The sequence below is a fragment of the Diceros bicornis genome, chromosome 18 (genome assembly GCF_020826845.1).
Source record: "Diceros bicornis minor isolate mBicDic1 chromosome 18, mDicBic1.mat.cur, whole genome shotgun sequence".
In the NCBI taxonomy this organism is placed as follows: domain Eukaryota; kingdom Metazoa; phylum Chordata; class Mammalia; order Perissodactyla; family Rhinocerotidae; genus Diceros; species Diceros bicornis.
Genome location: NC_080757.1, coordinates 9093839 through 9114450, shown reverse-complemented (window position 1 = coordinate 9114450; position 20612 = coordinate 9093839). Strand labels below are relative to the sequence as shown.

The 20612-nt window shown below is 39.6% G+C and overlaps 1 protein-coding gene across 3 annotated transcripts in view; it reads right to left on the bottom strand.

The window, feature by feature from the left end:
- STX8 (syntaxin 8) overlaps positions 1-20612 on the bottom strand; it is a 243449-nt gene that overhangs the window by 207778 nt on the left and 15059 nt on the right. For all 3 annotated transcript variants that reach the window (XM_058559723.1, XM_058559724.1, XM_058559725.1), the window contains exon 4: positions 15906-16016. In XM_058559723.1, the coding sequence (XP_058415706.1) occupies positions 15906-16016 (111 nt within the window). The remainder of the gene's footprint in view (positions 1-15905; positions 16017-20612) is intronic.

Sequence of the window (20612 nt, the reverse complement as noted above, 5' to 3'; positions counted from 1 at the left end):
TTACCAATAAAAAGTTTTAACGTCAAATTAAAAACTTAAAAAAACAAACAAATTAAAAACAAAACTTTTAAAAACAGAAAAATAGAAATGCAGGGTGGAAAAGGTCATTAGCAGTCATTATTTTGACCTCCAACCCAAAGTTGAGAAATTCCAGACTCCTGAGAGCCCCTCAGGCAATCTAAAACCAAACCAATAAAACCAAAAGGAACAGTTCTTGACCTTAAGTGTGGCTGTCACGATACCTAAAATGTAGAAGAGGAGCAAGAAGGGATGATACACAAAAACATAAGAATTCTAAGTGAAAGATGAATTAGCTGCTCTGCCAAATTTATGGTGACTGAGAGCCACCTGCTGGTTAGCGATTAAAGTTCAACTACAAAATAAATGTTAGGCAATCCAGTAATTACCATTTATTATAAGCAGTTCCTTATTTTATTATATGATGCACTCTTGAAAACACGTTTAGAAACAGAATGAGCAAAAGTCGACAATATGCTTACAAATTATGAGGGAGCTTCTGTTGCGAGAGCTGTTCCTTTTTGACACTATTTCCAATAACAAATCCTCTACATCTTCTTCCACTTTGTTCTTCACAACCCAACACATTTAAGTGACAAATCCAATGGACGCCCAGGGAAGTTAACAGTTTGCATTTAGGCATTTGGCATGCCCAGTGACTTACATCTTTGTCTTAACTCAACTCCACTGTTCTCTCCCTTATTGAGCGTATTTGTTTCCATTTCTCACTTACTTTATAAAATAAAGACAAAACACACTAAAATAGTCAATTAATTGTGCAAATTAACACCATTCTATGAACAAAGATGTAAGTCTAGTGAAATGAAATTATCGGCTGACAGGGAGTAGAATTAAACACTCTAAAGTGTTAAAAATTCTACAGTAGTAGAATTGTGTATTTGTCAGCTGATGTCAAAAACCCAAATTTGGCATTACAAGACTATTTAAGGGTGTCAGTGAATAATGCATATACACTCAAGATGCACAAAAGCCAACAACCACCTATATAGTCATCATTTTCATCTCAATAACCTTGCTTTTTTTTAATCAGTCTAATTTATAAATGAAAACTCAAATTAACGAGATGGGCATCCATGCTTTTAACTATGGCATCCTTTCCCTCTGGGAGCAGGGCCCAGGAATCTGTAAGCTCCCTCAGGTGATGTTTATGCAACCAGCTGGGCACCAATATGCAGATTAGTATGGAAATTATTGGTCTAGAAAGATAGGATTAGACAAAAAACACAAGTAAGAGGGAAAATATACAGTGTACAAATTCTACTCACTCTACAAGGACTATCACAAGTCTCGTTTCTTCCACAGTCTTCTCAGCTTCTTCCACCTCACATGGATCTCTCCCTTTTCTAATCTCCAAGACCATTTATGGCCCATACCACACAATTTAGCACTTAATTATAAACTATCATGTACTATTCTCTGTTTTGTGCAGGACAGAAAGACCTCTCCAAATGGCATGCCACTTCTGGATTCCTCTCTGCTAAAATCAGTGACAGCAAGTGTTCAGTGATGTTTATAAAGCACTTTACAAAGGCATTCATGTATGCCTTCAAATATATTGATCTCATTTGAACTTCACAATATTCTAAGGAGTCATGATTATCTTCATTTTAAAGAAAATGAAATGGAGTCAAAATCCAAACCCAGGTTTTGTAATACCTAACCTTTTGTTCCTTCCACTGAATTACACATGCAAAGTCAGCAATTTGCTGCTGGAATGTATGGAGGTAGATAACTGTTTACAAAGTGGTGCAATGAATAGGAAGAAAGACAAAGTACTTAAAGCCAGTGAGAAATGAACAAATGAGGGTCCCTACAAGGGAACTAGGGTATCTGGATACCAAAATTAAGAGAGAAAAGGCCTGAGAGACAAAACTCAGGGCAAAAGACAAGAAGACTTGAGTTCTAGTTCCCTCTCTACCATTTATGCACCTTGGGCACACTGACTTCTCCAAGAATCAGTCTCCTCATCCGTAAACCAAAAAAGTAATCCTTTCTCTGCTTACCTCTGAAGATTACTCTGAGAATCAAATAAAATAATATGTACGAAAGTGCTTGATAGTGAAGGGAGGGGAAATAGAAAATTCTTCTCTTTTTAATTTTCTCTTGTTAATTTTTTTTCAGTTTCTTAAAAATTTTCATTTAAAAACGCATAAGTTGGGGGCAGGCCTGGTGGCATAGCGGTTAAGTTTGCATGCTCTGCTTTGGCAGCCCAGGGTTCGCCAGTTCGGATCCCAGGCACAGACCTACGCACTGCTCATCAAGCCATGCTGAGGCGGTGTCCCACATAGAGCAACTAGAAGGATATACAACTATGACATACAACTATCTACTGGGGCTTTGGGGAGGAAAAAAAAAAAAAAGAGGAAGATTGGCAACAGATGTTAGCTCAGGGCCAATCTTCCTCAAAAAATTTAAAAAAATAAAAATAAAAAAGCACAAGTTGGAAAGTATTAAATGGCTTTTTAAAAAATGAACATATCTAACTTACAATACAGTATGGATATAGGGAATGCCTCTTCCTTTTTCCTGCTTATTCATAGACTGGAATTTTCCTCCTTTTTCAATTCCCAAATGATTTTTATAATTTAAAATGAATACATACAGGGGTGAGGAATCTTTTAATTTTCGCTACCAAAAGTCACAACTATACCAGTAGTTAAGGACTGCAATTCATAACAAGGTATTTTTCACCCATTAGATCAGCAAAACCCCACAAGTTCTGCAACATCCACTGACAGCTAAGGTAGAGGAAAACAGGCTCTCCCATACATTGCTGGAGGGAACAGAAAGCACAACTTTTAAGAAACAGACATGGCACTACCTGTTAAATCTGAACACCCACACCTGTTGTCCCAGTAACACCACTTTGGGGACTCTGTCCTACAGAAATAGAAGCCACATTCACTACGGATGTTTACTGCAGCATTGTTTGTAATGGCAAAAAACTAAACAACCCAATATCCATCAAATGGGGAGTGGGTGGATAAATGATTGCGTATTTATATTATGGAATAATACAGCTATTGAAAAGAATTTGTTAGATCTATTGATTTGGATGAATGTCCAAATTTGAATAAAAAGGAAATTATAGAGTAATACGTATAATACAATTCCGTTTTCATAAAAAAATAGGAAAGGAAAACAACTTTATGTAAACATTTGTATAAGCACAGATAAATATTAGGAAGGAAACCCTCCAAACAGTTAACGTTGGTTACCCTAGGAGAATGGCACTGGAGGGAAGGGAAAGGAAAGAGAGAATAAACTTTTGGGTTACACCTCAGTATGGTCTGACTTGTCATAATAAGCATGCATCGTGTTGATAATTCATTTTACATTCAATGAAAGATGAGTCATTTCCTCATGGGGAGGAGGAGGAGGGAAGACAAGATGGGAACAAAGACCCACAAAAGAGAAGGACAACTTAAGTGGAGACTATTAGGAGTTTTAGAAAGCATCCCTCTCCTTTTAGAATTAAGAATGGGAAACAAAAACTAAAATCGAGAAACGCCAAAATCATACATATTTTTCTAGAGGAAAAGAGCAATGGAAAAGAAAGATATGAAAGGAAAAGGCAAGAAAGGAAGAGGAAAGAGAGAAAGAAACAAAAATAAACAAAGAGACTGGGGATGCAGCAAAAGTCTGTAGAGAGTCATGGAGGAGGAAGTTTTAAAATGACAAACAGGTTTGCAATTACACAGAGGAAGAGGGAGAAAATTAAAGAGACAACTGAAAGGTGAGACGATTCCTTTTCTAAATTTAGGAAGTACAAGCAATCTTAACATTCCCTCCTCACTTTCAAGGGAGAAAACCCCTAACTTTTCAAAATTTAGAAACTGGGAAGGGGCCGGCTCCGTGGCTTAGCGGTTAAGTGCGCGTGCTCTGATGCCGGCGGCGCGGGTTCGGATCCCGGGCGCGCCCCGAGGCACTGCTTCTCCGTCCAACCCGGGGCCGGGTCCCACGTACAGCAACTAGAAGGATGTGAACCTATGACATGCAACTATCTACTGGGGCTTTGGGGGGAAAAAATGAATAAATAAAATCTTTAAAAAAAAAAAAAAAAGAAACTGGGAAGATCTGAGCAAGTTTCCCCTTCTACTGACTTACATCTCCATCTTGTGGTCTGTTCAGAACGTAGGTCTTAGCGTGTGTGTGTGTGTGTGTGTGTGCGTGTGTGTACATATACATACATATATACATATGTATGTGTGTATAAGTGTATATATGTAGGTATACATAAGTAGATATAGCTATATACATATATAAGTATACTCATAAATAAGCTTATATACTTATTTTATATATTATAGTTATATATGTAAGTATATAAGTACATATATGAGCATATATAAGTATACTTACATATACAAGCATATATACATATATATGTGTGTATTATATAAAAATGTATGTGTATGTATATATGTACTTACATAGCTATTTGTAAGTTCAAGTAGAACACATAAACAGAAAAACCATAAGCATACAGCTCAAAGGTAATTCATAAAGTGAACAACCCCAGTTAATCACTACCCAGGGCAAGAAGCAGAGCACTAGCAGAACCCCAGAACCCCTCGTGTCACCACTTCCTCCAAAAGGAGCCTCTTTCATGATTTATAACACCATAAATAAGTTTTGCCTTTGTAAGAATGGAATCACACAGCATGTACTCTTCTGTCTGGCTCATTTCACTCAACATTATGTTTGTGCGATTCATCCATAGTGTGGCGTATAGTTGGAGATCATTCCTTCTCATTTGCAGTGTAGTATCACTGTATAAATACACCATAATGTGTTCAGCCACTATAGTGTAGATGGCCACCGGGTTGTTTCCACATGGGACTGTTAAGAATAATGCTACTATAAACAGTCTTGTACACGTCTTTTGAACAGTTCGGTTTTAGGAGATACAGTCAAACAATTTTCCAAAGTGTCTGTACAACTGACAGTCCCAGCAACAGCATATGAGAATTCCAGTCACTCCATATTCTAGCAACACTTGACATGTCTGTCATTTTCACTTTAGCCATTCTGCTCGGTGTAACGGTATGACATCATGATTTCAGTTTGCAATCTCCCGATGATTAGTGAAGCTTAACACCTTTTCATATGTTCTTCAGTCATTGGATAACTTCTTGTGTGAAGTCCAACTTCAAGTCTTCTGCCTATTTTTTTCTAAGGGGTAGTCTGCCTTTTTCTTGATTTACAGGAGTTCTTTCCATATTCTCTCTTGTGTCAGATGCATGCACTGCAAATACAGATTCCCATCCTGTGGCTCGTCTTTCACTCTCTATAGTATCCTGATAAACAGAATTTCTCATTTTAATCAAATCCAACTTATCATGTCTTTCCTTCACATTTAGTGCTTTCTGTTTCCTGTTTAAGGAAACAGGTCATATCCCAAGGTCATAAACATATTCTCCTATTTTTTTTCTAAAAGCTTTCTTGTTTTATCTTTCACATTTAGATCTACAATCCTTTTGGAATTGATTTTTATGGAGGGTGACAGCAGAGACTAAGATTCATTTTTTTCCATATGGACATCCACTTGACCTAACACTATTTACTGAAGAGACCATCTTTTCTCCACTGCACTGCAATATCACCTTCATCATAAATCAAGTGATAGTGTGTGTGTGGGACTGTTTCTGGAGCCTCGATTTTGTTCCACTGATTCATTTGCCTATCCTTGTGCCAATAACACACTGCAGCTTTACGGTAAGTCTTGATAACTGGTAATGTGAGTTCTCAAGCCTTTCGTTCCTCAAAATTCCCTTGGCTCTTCTTGGCTCTTTGAATTGCCCAAGAAACCTTAGAATCAGCTTCGTAAGTAACAAAACAAAAAACTGGCTGGGGACTCTAAACGGCTTTGCTCTGAATCTACAGATCAATTTTGAGAGAACTGACATCTTTGAGTCTTCCAATCTGCTGCTCACCTGCTTGTAGACAGACTATGCTTTATTACACTGCACACGGGAATAACTGGGTACCTTTGCTGACTTGATCAACAACGTGAGATTGCAATGACTAACATTTATTTAGATCTCAAAGTCTCTGGTTTCACTTGCTTGATCAATCATCCAAATAGACAATCTGTACACTTTGAAGAATGTGGACTTCTATTTGGAAGTCAGGCTTCCAAAGGAAACTAACAAAGCTTCCTTTCCCATTCCATGGAGAAAAAAAATCTGCACTAAATGACTACAGAGATCCCTTCAAGTGATAATCAGTCTCATGAGGACATACATAACTGAAAAACTGAATAGCTACTTTGCAAGGTTCTGAGACAATTTTGAGATATTTAAGAGTACTAGTTTAAACATTCTACTTCATAATCTCCAAGATATACTGTTAAGCAAAAAAAATAATGCACAGTAAAGAGGGCATATTATACTACAACTCATGTTAAAAAATAAAAAAGGTGAGAGTGCAACTGGAGATGTGTGTGTGTATTCTTGTATATGTGTAGAGTCTCTCTGGAAAGATATACAAAAAAACTGTTAAAAGTGGCTGCCTCTAGGGAGGACATGGGAATTGTATGTCAGAAGTGTGATGGAGGGGCCGGCGCCATGGCTTAGTGGTTAAGTGCGTGCGCTCTGCTGCTGGCTGCCGGGGTTTGGATCCTGGGCGCGCACCCACACGCCGCTTCTCCGGCCATGCTAAGACCGCGTCCCACATACAGCAGGGATGTGCAGCTGTAACATACAACTATCTGCTGGGGCTTTGGGGGGGAAATAAATAAATAAATAAAATCTTTAAAAAAAGAAGTGCGATGGAGCTTCAATTTTCATTCATTACTCTTTTGTACAGTTTGAGTGTTTACTAAGTGATACACTACTTGAAATTTATATTTTAAAAAATTTTTCAAAAGCAAATATTCTGTTCTATTAGTTCCCATAAACCACTGGAATATCCCAAAGTATCAACATTTTGGCCTAATGCTATCAACCAAACTGCCTCATCCACAAAAAAGAGTCACAAAAAATACTTTGTCATATGACATATCCAGTTTTTCTCCCTAAGAAAACATGGTCACTATATACATTGTATGGTTGGTATCAGACCAGTAGTTAATACAGGAAAAAAAATGTGCTGAGGCAACACATAGTCCAGATTTTTCAGGCCAGTTTCTATTTCAAAGACTGCCTCTTGTCACACTAAGTATCAGCCCATGAACAAATTAACCTAATTTCTCCAGAATGGGAGACAAAGTCAGAAGCTATTACCTCCTAAAAGGGAATTAAACAAGAATTAACAAAAAATGCATAAGATCATCTGTCTGCAGAAGAAACCAGCTCTATGAAACTATATAAATGTGTCACTGTTAAAACTGGATTGTACTTCAAAAGCACTTCTCCTAAACCTCATCAGGAAGACAGGTGGTAGGTGTAAATACCCCACTTTAAAAAGTGAATTGGAGATATATAAAGCAATTATCTAGGTTTCACTTGAGCCTAAATAAAAGAACCCAGAAGGTCAGTGAGCTACTGCTTCTCTGGGATTTCAGGAACAGGAGAAGAAGGTTCTTACCGCGGTCACAGAAGTGAAGAACTTTGAGTCTCTGGCATCAGAAGAAACCTCAAGGTGAAGAGAGTGGCTGTTGCTAAGGGAAATGCAGGGAAGAGCTGACGCAGCTGCTACGTGCACCTCCCAGCATCTTATGTCCCTCCTCCCTTGTTATCAGAATCTTGATTTTGCTCAAGGCTCCACTGCCCAGGGAACGTGACCACAGCCTCAGTTTCAATTCAGGGATATATATCTATCCCGAATAAACCAAGCCAATCACAGCAACTCCATTCCCCCATGGTTTCTGGTATAACACGGCATGTGATACAATCCTAGCCTATTTCCACTCTGAGCCAAGGTGTATTGGGAAGTTTCCTGGAGGTGTTTCCTTGCTCTTAGAAAATAAATAACTGGAAAACACAGGAGAATCAACATAAAAACTATTAAAAACAGAGAATTAAGAAAGTATTTATAATAGTAGACATCAGATATCAACAGCTTTCATATAAACAACAACGACCAAAGAGCATGAGGGAATGAAAAACTGGATTTAAAACAATAGGCAAAAAGATAAAATACCCAGGAATAATTTAAACAGAAATGTGTAGATGTTACTTGAAGAAAACATTCTGAAAGACCTGAAAGATGGCTTGAACAAATGGAAACATCCCATGTTCTTAGATAGGAAGAGTCAACAACATAAAGGATTTCAAGATTTAATGTAATCTCAATTTTAAAACACAAACAGTTGTTCCTTCCTTTTTTGGAATTGGATTAGCTGATTCTAGAGTTCGTGTAAAAAAAAAAAAAAACAGCAAAACTCTTTAAAAAAAAGTGCAATAACAGGGGATTAGCCCTATCACGTATTAAAACTTATAATAAAGTCTCAAAATTTAAAAGAATATGGTACTAGCACATGAGTAGACAGAGACTGACTATGTACCAAAGTTACTTATCTTTACATCAAACTACCCAAAACAATCAGTATGGCAGAGACAAAGTTGTATGTTTCACCAAGTCCCACTTCATTTTCCTCTTTGTGAGCACAGACAAAGACTACATTTCCCAGCCTCCCTTGCAGTTAGATTGGCACCATGTGACTGGTTATGGCCAATGGGCTATTATGTATGAAACTTCCAGGCCACAGCACATAAGGGGGTGCGTTCTCCACACCCTCTCTCTTCTCCTATCATAGTGAACATGGAGACCTTATGTCAAGACAGCACAGCCATAAGACGGAAACAACCTGAAGCCCTGAGTCACCGTTTGAGGGGAGCTGTCCTGGAGAACCACCAGACTTTACATGATGCAGGCAAAAAAGCTTCTATGTGGTAAACCCCTGAGATTCCCAGTTTGTTTACTTACCAGAGCCCCGCCTATCACATCCTGACTCTGTCAACCTCTAAATCAACAAAAATTTGCTGAGTGCCTACTATACACCCAACTCTGCTAGGTGTTATGAAAGATACAGAAAAAACAAAGATTTTCATTGAGCAAAGATCTATTAACCATTGTACTAGGCTTTCATCCCTGTCCTCAAGGTATTTAAAATTTAGATGGAGAAACGAAATATACATTTGCAAAAAAGGAAAAAAGAAAAACAAGTAAGTATTAAACCATACGGCCTCCCTAGCTCATCAGCTCCCCAGTGAGATTCTCTCAAAGCACACTATATTTTTTGCTGAATTTATTTTACTTATCTGTGTGATTCTTGAATTCATATCTGTTTCTCTCACTGAACTGTACATAGTTCAAATGCAAAAACTAAGTGCTTTTTCCTGTTTTGTTTTTTTTGCCACCACATTCCCAGTACCAGTGCTTGGCACATAGCAGGCATTCAAATACCTAGAAAGAAGGTTTCTATTTACCTTATTTTGGCTTCCTTAACTATTTTTCATTAAATTAGCAGAGAAATTTAATATTCTTGACTGCACTTAATACGACCTTGGTTCAACTATCCTTGGGCTCACTAAAAGAGAGAGAAAAGCAAAGCTTTACTGATTTCAGCACATCCCTTACTTGTCAGAAGACCTAGGAAGTGAGTGTCTTTCTGGGGCATAAGGAAAAGGGATAAGTAACTATCGCTTATCTATTGTCTCACATGAGCAGCCTAATGATGCAGGTGCATACTCCTTAGCAATGTCCTACATGTGGAAGAGTAGGTGGGTCATGTGTCAATAACCTTAAGCAACATAAAGTATAAAATCAATGAACCCTTAGGAAACCTCAGTACTATCAGATACAAATCTGATAAACCAAGCTTTCAGTTGAAATAAAACATTCAAAGATTTAAAATGGGGGAAGAAGGAGTAGTTGTGTTTTTTTTACAGTCTTTACAAATACATTGTATCAGTACTGAAGGATTAATCCTTTTATTTATTATTTATTTTTTCCACCAAAGCCCCAGTAGATAGTTGCATGTCACAGCTGCACATCCTTCTAGTTGCTGTATGTGGGACGTGGCCTCAGCATGGCCGGAGAAGCGGTGCGTCGGTGCGCGCCTAGGATCTGAACCCGGGCCGCCAGCAGCGGAGTGCGCGCACTTAACCGCTAAGCCACGGGGCCAGCCCAGAGGGAGTACTTTTAATGTAGTATTTAACATAAATTTTTCTTTTGCCCACCTTGGCTGCCAATAGAGCGATATGAAATATAAATTGGAAGTATCACACTTTGTTTAGTAGCTCTAAGAAAAAGTAAATATCTAAAATTAAAGTTCACACTCTAAGAAAATGTGAACTTTTCATTATCATCTTCTATTCTTTTGATTTTAGCAACTGGTCTGCTTGTTAATATACCATTCCTGACACATAACTACCATCTCAACCTCTAAATAACTTTCTATTTCCTATAATCCTCAATATAGTTGGTGGTGTGAAGATTAAAGCTTAGCCAATTAGCCACCCACTACAGCCGAGTTAATCACATAATCTTTGAGATGGTCACAGAGCAGTGGAGTATGCAATGATTTTTTTTCTCTTTACAGACCAAGATTTAGCTAATTGTGAGACTTAGCAATGCTCTCAAATATAAAGGGCAGTCGGGTTTTAAATCAGAAGCTGTGTCACTGCTCTATAAGTCACGGCTTATCTTCTTCTAAGAGACATTGTTACACAGAGACTTCCTGAACAAGTTTCCAAGTGCCCTAAATTAGTCAACCATTGCTTATTTAGACCAAAGCCCCACATCAAGGCTTATTGCTTTAGAATAATGATCAGTAATCCGCAAGGTAAAACTAAGATGCCATCACATGACAGCGACACATTCAATTATGTGATTGCCACATTAATGTCTGTTTAAAGGAAATGCTAATCCAAACTGAAGTTTGACAATACTCCTCTCCTTAATAAGGCCACATATGAGGAGGCAAGGGAGGGGTAGAAGGACTCCTGGGAATGAGGGATGCGGAAAAGAGAGAGAAGAGGCAAAGGGTTTGGGTGAGAGCAAGGGAGGAGAAGGGCACAAAGGAAACAGGAAAGTGAGGAGGAGGGAAGGGCTCCAGGACAGAGAGGCTCGGCAGGTTCAAGTGAGTGCTGCTTGGGTAAACTGATCTGTGGCACTGCTGCCAGTTATCACCGGGCTTTGAAATCCTGATGAGCAGATTAACCCCGGTTCCCCAACAGTAAATGTGTTGTGCTGACAGTCAAGCATTAATGACAAAATGCGTCATAGAGAGCATGTCTAGAACATTTTAAAGTTCTGAAAAGGCTTTCTGGCCAATGTGTTTCTGTAGGTCATGACCTAAGGGAAAGACATGTGCCCCCACCCCTTGCCCCCCAGTGACAAAGCAACCCACACTGATATCAAGAATTACAGAAGCAAACAAAAATGTTGGAGGAGCCCAGAACTAGGAATTAACCGTGGGGAGGACTGAGGAAATCTTTGTGAGTCTGGAAATAGCAGAGAAACCAACTGGCAGAGAAGGGAATGAGGTTTCTCCAAAGAGAGAGCTCAAAGGTGCCTGAGAGCTGGTATCAGAAATGACTAGGCAACCTGATAATCAGGAGGCAAGTGGGCAAGGTCGCACTGCTAACCAAAATTGGTCATGTCTACAACTGAATTCAGATCCTCAGAAGGCTAGGTCCAAGCAAAAGAGTTATTAGGGTATGAGAAGTTGGGGATGGAAGACGAGGCCTCAAGTATGGGGATTAGGGATAAAAAAGGTAAAAATAACACTCTGACATAGGCAAGTGAGTGAAATCAAAGACCAGAAACTCTGACCTCAAATCTAAGACAATCTACTTCCAGCAACCTACTCTGACTTTAACATTTATTCATTCATTTACTCGTTCATCCATACACTTACTGCTTGCCTGTAGCAAGTCTACAAGGGTACTATCGTCCCTGACGAGTTGGGTCAACGTTAACTGGGTCCTCATTTCATAGCCCTTGAGCAGATTTCCCAGGGATTTTTCTATAGAGAATCTGAGAATGGTTTTATCTAGCATGCATTTTTCTTATTCATCAGATTCTCCTGGAATGTCTATAGGACTTGCACTTTTTGGACTGTTATGGGCCAAACTGTGTCCCCACAAAAACTCATGTTGAAGTCAACTCCCAGTAACTCAGAATGTAACAATATTTGGAGATAGGTTCTTTAAAGAGGTAATTAAATTAAAATGAGGTCATTAGGGTGGGCCCTAATCCAATATGACTGGTATCTTTGTAAAAAGAGGACATCTGGACACAGACACACACAGAGGAAGGACGGACATGAAGACAGAGAGAGAAGACTGGCATCTACAATCCAAGGAGAGTGGCCTGGAACAGATTCTTCCGTTGTGGCCCTCAGAAGGAACCAAACCTGCCTGTGACACCTTAATCTAGGTCTTCTAGCCCCCAGAACTGTGAGAAAATACATTTCTGTTGCTTAAACCACCAAGTCTGTGGTACTTTGTTAGAGCAGCCCTAGCAAACTGATACAGACAGGTATATGTGGGCATATTCCTGTTAGGGTGGGGAGAGGGGGTCTAAAGCAATCCTAGCCCAACCAGGACTCACCACTAATTCTCCTTCCAGTCCACCTACCATTCTCTTTCCTCTTTTTACCCGCAGTGATTTACTTTCTTCATGGCGACCAATATCTAATTGCCACATTCATTTCTTACTCTTGGCCAGACTCCACGCCACCCAGAAGAGACCAGCACTGTCTGTTACATCCATCTTTACTTCTTCAAATCACTCCTCAGGAGTCATTTCTCCTCTACAGTGCTTATATACTTTTAAACAGAATTCTTCTGGAAGCATATTCTGAACTATTCTAGACTTCTGTACCTAAACAAAAAAGACACAACAATACATTTGCTTCCCTCAGTTTCATCTTGAGAGCATGTAATTAAGTCTGGCTGGTTCCCTTAATTATTTCAAACCCCCAGGACTTGAGTTATCTTCACTATACAGTTTCTCCTCAGTCTGGTCTCTCTGTCCCCACGCGACCCCAACCAGTCACCATCAAGCACATAATACCTTTAGGCCCACCATGTGGATCAGCCTTAAACACAGGAGGAGTAGGAGGCAATCCTAGTGGTAGGACTTCAGGGGTCTCAGTAGGCCTCTGCCACTCATCTGCAGATTCCCTACTATTCTCCCATCAATTAATTTACTTTGGGCTCAAGGAGTCTTCAGTTCCAAGAGCTCCAGAAGATAAGACACTGCCAGCCACAGATTCCATTGCTAGAATTAATGTGGCGCTATTTGCCAATAAGACAACAAGTAACAAGCCGAGCACTGAAGAAAGGGGACACAGAACAAGATTTGGAAAGGGAGAACGGGAGGGCAGAGGAGCAGGTGCAGCACATGGAACAAGACTGGTCACGGAGGCCAGGTCCTCTGGAGCACTCAGCAGGTAGGACAGGAGGGACAGGAGGTCTCTGGGAAACAAAGGAGGCAGCATGAGTTCTGTCCCAGCCTGACGGTGGTACAATGCTCCAGGGATAACATCTTGTATTGGTAAAGGTATTAGAGTTTACAAAGCCCTTCACATATCAACCACCTCATGTGGTCCTAACAGCAATGAAAGAGGCAGAACATATACTCCAATTTTAAGGTAAATGGTTTTGAAGCTCAGATGATTGATTGATTAGCAAGCAATGGAGCTGATCCTGGTCCAGCTGTTTGTATGGTACAATGGCTAAGAGTTCACATCTGAAAACACACCGATCTAGAGGAAATCCAAACTCTGAGACTCATTAGTTCTAGACTCTTCTGCAAGTTACTTGACCCCTCTGAGCCAGTTTCTCTTCCATAAAATGGGACGTTATAAAGATCTCCTGAGCAAAGGCACATCAAGAGCTTAGCATGTGCCCGACACAGAGAACACACACAGCAGACAGAAGCTATGAGCTCTCATTGCCAGTATACCACAACAGGAAGGAGCAGTTCTAACCCCGCCACCTGTCAGAATCACCTGAGGGGGCTCCCCCAGCCTTACTGCTACCCCGACCTCTCGCCAGACTAAGAATGCAGACTCCGCAAATATATGGTCCAGACACTCGTATTTCTTTTCTTTTCTCTTGTTCTTTCTGTCTCTTATTTTTTTATTTTTTATAAGTCTCTTGGGCGATTCTGATGCAAAGTGCCACAATTAAGAACAAACGATATAAAGCAGTATTTTTCAAGCTGTAACATGCATTCACATCACCTGAGGATCTTGTAAAATGCAGATTCGGATTCAGTAGGGCTGGGGTGGGGTCTGAGATTCTGCATTGCTGTCCCGCTCCCAGGTGACGCTGACCCTGCTCACGTACAGGCTGCACTTCGAATACCAAGGATACACACAGATTAACACAAGAGGGGTGACAAGCGAGAGGGGACCAAAAAAAACAAAAAAACCCACAGAGCTAACACAGAAGCTGGCCCCTTCAACATCATTCAGTGACACAATAATGAAGAGCCATAAGCAGAGCCTGACACACAGTAGACTTTCATCAACCGGGAACTATTACTATTCATCATAATGACCACCTCCGCCACTGCAGAGGAGAAGTATTTAAATGTTTTCTCCCCCTCTGACCATCACCTCTCTACTTGGCCCCTGGTCCCCCATGACACTTGCTCCCCTCTCCTGACTATGCCTTTATTTAATTTCTGGACTAAAAAGACCTCCTGTTTCGAGGGAAAGGCCCTCCTTGACAGATGGTACTTACTTTTCACCCTGGATTCCCTCGCTCCCCTGTTCTAGCTCACCAGCCCTGGATCAGCGCCTTCAGCCACCTGCTTCACCCTGTACCCCTGACCGCACCGCCAGAGAAGTATCAGGCACCACAGAGAGCCCACCGACCACAGGTTTCTGCCTTAGTTCACAAACCCTGCTCAGGTCACGAGTCCTCCCTCACTGATTCCTTGGTTTTATTTCTCCACAGAAATGACTTAAGATTTCATCTAGCTTCCTGTATTTCGTAATTTCTTTCTAAAAACCTTGGATCACACACTCCTGAGAAGACTTACACCAACAGGAAACTGGTTCTTCCTCTTCAGCTTGCCCTAGGGCAGTGGTCTGCAATCCTGGCTGCATATCAGAATCACCGGGGACCCCCCATGCCCACCCCCACCTTCACTCTGATTTTACTGTCTGAGGTGGGGCCTAGTAATGTGTGGCCAAAGGTCAAAAACCATTGCCCTGGGGAAGCCATATTATTCCTAACTGCGAACTAAGCAGGAGCAAGCTGCCTCTCCACAACGAAAGCATCATCCCTAGTAGGGAAGAGGAAGAGAGGCAAGTTTCTTTTCTTTTGTGATGGTTCCCACAACAAAGTTAAGGGAGTTCTGGAAGCATGGGGGAGGCCAATTCTAAAGATGTAACAATTAATGGTCCATTAACCTCAACTTTGGAAAGCTGGACCACTTCTCTGGGTCTTCCAACGGAGCTAGGTACAGAGTAGCTGTCAACTCCATCGAGTGTGAATCCCTCACTGGCAGATGACAGGGAGAAGAATCCAACCGCCATCTCTACCTCCGTGAGCCACGGACTACAGACTTACTAGGACACATTTTTTCCAGGTGCCAATAAAAAAAAAAACCTGACTTTCCCACACAGATAATAACTACGTACATTACTTCAGAAGTTCAAAACACAGCTAACATAGCAGAAAGCTCAACCAAAGGATGCAAAAGAAATGTTCAGATTTTGTCTGTATTTTACCTAAAAACTCTTGCCCCAGGATAGAATTCAGATGAACATGCCTGGTTTACTAAATATAGAAAATTAATGAAAACTAAATTGAGTAGAAAATGATAGTCAAACACTATAAATGAACAGAATATATTTTACTAGTTAGAGAAATTAAGCCATTCAGGAAACAGCTGTAATCTCTGCAAATAAATCTTTACCCAGCACATAATCCCTGTAAATGAAAACACCATACCTGATGAGATCTGGTTCTGCACCCTCGTTCTTAAAGGATGCCAGAAGTAGTCTCTCTCGAGTTACAAGATCATCCAATAGGTTCTGTCTTCGGTCTCCTTCAAGCTGTGTTCTGCAAACATCTTGTTAAGGTCCAATGGTGGGTGAATTACATCATTTTACCTATTACGTTATTAAGTGAGCTCTCTAAGTCAGTTGTGACTGTTACAGACCCTAATCAATACTATCCAAAAGAGATCTGAACCATTCTTCTCCTGCTCTGACCTTCAATTTCACTGATCCTTCAAGTAAAGGACCCTGACAGTGCCAGAGGAGAGGGACTTAAACACTGACCTCGATCCACCACACAAGTCCCTTCATTGAGAAATATAGCAGGTAAATATTATTTTCCTCCCAGTGACCAACACTGAAATGATTATTCCTGTCAACAGGGCCATCTGACTCAGTGATTCCCTAGGTTTTGAGTTACAGGTGTCAGTGATCAAGGCTGTTTTCCTAGACATTAATATCCTAAGATACACCGTAAAAAAAGAAAAAGGGGAAAAAAAGGTTCTCTATATTGCTTTCTGTCTTCCATGTTAACACCTATTAACATAACTGGAATGTATTTTGTAAAATGTAACTGTGCAACAAATTTGCTCTAAAAGTTTCTACCTTCAGTTTATTATTTAAATACACAGTATGATATTTAACTAGAAAATTACAGAGAAATAATCACATTTTCATGTGTTATTCTAGTAAGCATGCAAAACTAGGAATCCAAAGCCCATTAGTCCTGTTTTAAGTACTATCTATGATCTTGAACCAGTTATTACACCGCTTTGGATCTGTTTCTTCATATGTAATGACAGACAGTCTCTAACACTTTTCCAGCATAACTCATAAGTTATGGTTAAAAAAAATACATCAGGACTAAATCCAACGTTTTATATACTTTCTTGAAGCAAACTACACAAGCTCTTTAGGCTGAGAGTGTACGTGTGTATTTTAAAAAACAAATAAAGGAAATGTTGATGGAGAAACCCGCCATAAAAAGAACAAGTGGAGAGGCTGAAGAACAGTGTTGACAGGACATACCTGACAGAGAACATAAAAGGTAAGTACAAAAATAAGCCACCTCCACACACTGGGTTTTATCTGGCTTTCCCTTTTTTATTAAATGGCTTTTGTTTTATTAGAGCTGAAATTCTGGTGAGTCAGAGCTGCCCTGGTCACAATCACCTAGTTCTGGTGGTAACAGTTAAGACATTAGTGCAACTGCTGCTTTAGATTCATAGATCCTTTTCTTTTCAAAAGAGGGATATTAAACACTACACTTAGGCCCAAAAAATTTCTGAGAAATTGGCAGAATCAAGTGGGAAAACCATGGCCTGGTGAATCTACAACTTTTGTTACTAATTTTGAATAGAAAGAGCTGGCTTGCTAGTAAAATAGTAAATAAACCCATAAAAATTTTCCCCAGTAAAAGACAGTAGTTAGTAAAATCATAAATCCCCCAAACCAATGTAGCTAAGCGGTTTGTGGTTTTAGATATTTAAAAAATAATAATAAATGAATTCTCTCAACATTCCAGAATGCCATGCTTTCCTGAGTAAAATTTCTACCCTTGCTTTTCCATTTCCTCCTTGACTACAGTCACTAAGGACCCCATCTTGGGAACCTTGAAGCAGCAACTGTAACTAAGAAACACAGGGCTTAAGTACTTCCTCTGTATTAACGAAAGGGCCTTTTCATCAATGTAACATGGAGAATAAATATCGATGTGTTTCAAATTAGTGGTAAACTGTCAATAAAGCAGAAGGCTTTTCTTCTATCTAAAAGAAGCTCCTCAGGGAAAACAAACAAACAAACAGAAGCTATGACATGAATTATACAGAAGAAAATGGGAATTTTAAATTGTGGAAACTATTAATTATTTCACAATACTAACTAGCCTTGTCTTATGTTCTATGCTCAACCTACTCTGGCAGCCTGTGGTTTTCAGTATCCAACCACGCAAGCAAACATAAGCTGAACTATAATCCAATATTACAATTAAGGACAGATTTAACTGGCTCAGGGAATTAAACATAAAAAGTAAAATTACAAAAGTATCATTAGAAGACATAGGAGAACTTTTTAATAACCTTGGAGTAGGAAAAATCTTTTCAGTCAAGACTGAAAACCTAGAAGCCACGAAGGAAAAGATAAATCTGATTATATAAAGAGTTTAAATATCTGCAAAATAAAATTACAAGTGACAAATTAATAGTGGCACATAAAAAAAGGCAGAAGACAGAGCACAGAAAAAAGAAACACTAATAACTCTAAACAAGCAGAAAAACACTCAGTTGTACATTAGTAAAAGAAGTGCAAATTGAAACATGGTATCTTTTTCACCTATCAGACAGGAAGGTGTGACAAGGAAGTTTTGGAAAGGGTGGAGGAACCATGAACTTTCTAAACGTCTCGATGTGAATGTAAACAGGTTCAACCAACTGCCAGACTGCCTTGTAAATATCTAACAAAATTTAAAAGGCACATTCTTTCAACAGGAATTTCTCCTGCAGATATATTGACACATCTATACAAAGACTTAGGAAGAAAGTTGTTCACTGCCGCATTATTTATAGGAGCCAAATACTGGAAATATCCTCAAGTCCATCAATAAGGAACTAGCGCATCTATACAATGGAATGTTTTGCAGCCTAAAAAGAAAAAAAGAGTAGAAACTCTGCATGTACTGATGATAATGATAATTAACACTTCTGAGCACTTAGTAAGTGCTTACATGAACTATTTGATATGGAATAATCTCCAAAATACAGTGTTAAACCAAACAACAACAACAACAAAAAACCCAGCAGCAAAGAGCTAAACAGTGAATAGTATGCTCCCACTGTCTCCCACCCCCACTCCCAATGATTTAAAAAAAATCAGACAGACATATCTATGTTCACATATACACAGAAAATTTCTGGAAGGATACACAAAAAACTGTCTCCAAGGAGGGGGAACAGGGGATTCAGGGTGTGAGGGAGACTTACTTTTCATTGAACATTATTTTTTATTGTTTGACTATCAGATGCTAATTAATAAAAACACACGTTTCAGAACTATACGTATAGTATGATCCCTTTATAGTCAAAAGAATTTATATTTACATGTATGTATATTTGTTTATGCCTAGAAAAGTCTGAGATGACAAGTACCAACCATCAACATTGTTAACTATGAAAAATGAGATGGAATAGGGTGGGGATGAGGAAGAGAGAGAAGAGCCACCGGTAAAAACCAACAGTAAGAAGCATATAGGTAGAAATAGTGTACTTTTTATAATAAAAACAATAAAAACAAGTTTTAAAACTTAGTAGACACTAGGTACAGACTTAAACTAGCTAAGAATGGACTAAATTAAAGAACATCAATTTCAAGAGCAGTAATTGGTGATCATGTTTTGTAGATTAGCAACTGAAGAACAGAATCACAGGATAGTTAACGCTAGAAGAGGCCTTAGAGACCCCGTAATCCAATTCTCTTGTTCTCCTGACCAGGAAACTAAAGCCCCATGTGGCTAAGTCACTTGGCTAGTTAATGATAATTCTGGGCTAGAGCCCAGTCTTTCTGCTCTAGGTCAGGACTCTTGCACCACATCACACTGGGCTTGACCATCAAACAGTCCGGGGGCTTCTCCACCAGGAGGCTGCCAGTACCGCCCACTTAATTTTGCCACTTCTTAGCATCCTGTTGAAAACAATAACAATACTAGTAATACTAATTCAGAATATTCCCAGAGACTCCTTGTAAATCTGGGAAAACTGGAAAACTAACCAATTAGGAACATTCTACCTCTTTATTTTCATTTTAATCTATTGAGGGAACAGAGCATAAGGAGATTGGGGGGAGAGGGGGGTAAAAGGAGAATAAACAGATTAATGGCCCTTCTGCATAGCACACTTACTATACAGGGGTTGTAGTTAACCAGAGGTCAAAGAATCATCCAGGCAATGATCATACTGCATGTATGTGGACTCATGGTAGTTGGGGGGAGTGAGAACAGGGTAGGGAAGGACAAGTAGAAAAGAGGGCACACAGTCAGTTGCCAGTGCTGGGATCTCCTCTTCCATCAACTTGTTGAAAAATCAAGGGAGGTCAGAGAACAGACAAGTAAGGAAAAGGAAGCTCTAAGTACCACAATACTTTGTCATTGGCTAGGCTGACTTTACATAGCCAATTCATGGAGATGTAATGTTGTAAATGAAATCGGATGCTGATTTCATATTACCAATGTGCTCAAGCCCAGCTTCTCTGCTGTAACCTGATAAGCACTTTGAACCTAACATGAAGTGGAGTGAAGATGGTGCTGGACCCACAGGATGCCCCACCCCCACTCCAGCTCCTGGACTTTCTCTTTACTGGTAGAAGGCTTAAGAATTTAGGCACATCTCGCTTATGAATTAATTGCTCTTGAGAAGGAAGAAGTTTGCAGATAATTACTTCTCAGTGCCATAACAGAAGAACTACAAGGAGACAGTTACTAAGTGTCAGTTACAAGAGGCCAGGAGATTTTTCTGGCTCACATGGCATTTCATCGTTTCTTTTTTTTTTTAAGTTAACAAACTCTACTGAATATCTACTATGTACCAGGCCACGTCCTTACCTTCCTCAAAGCACTAATCACATTTTGCAAATACTATTTGAATACTATCATTATCTGTGTGCTTTGATG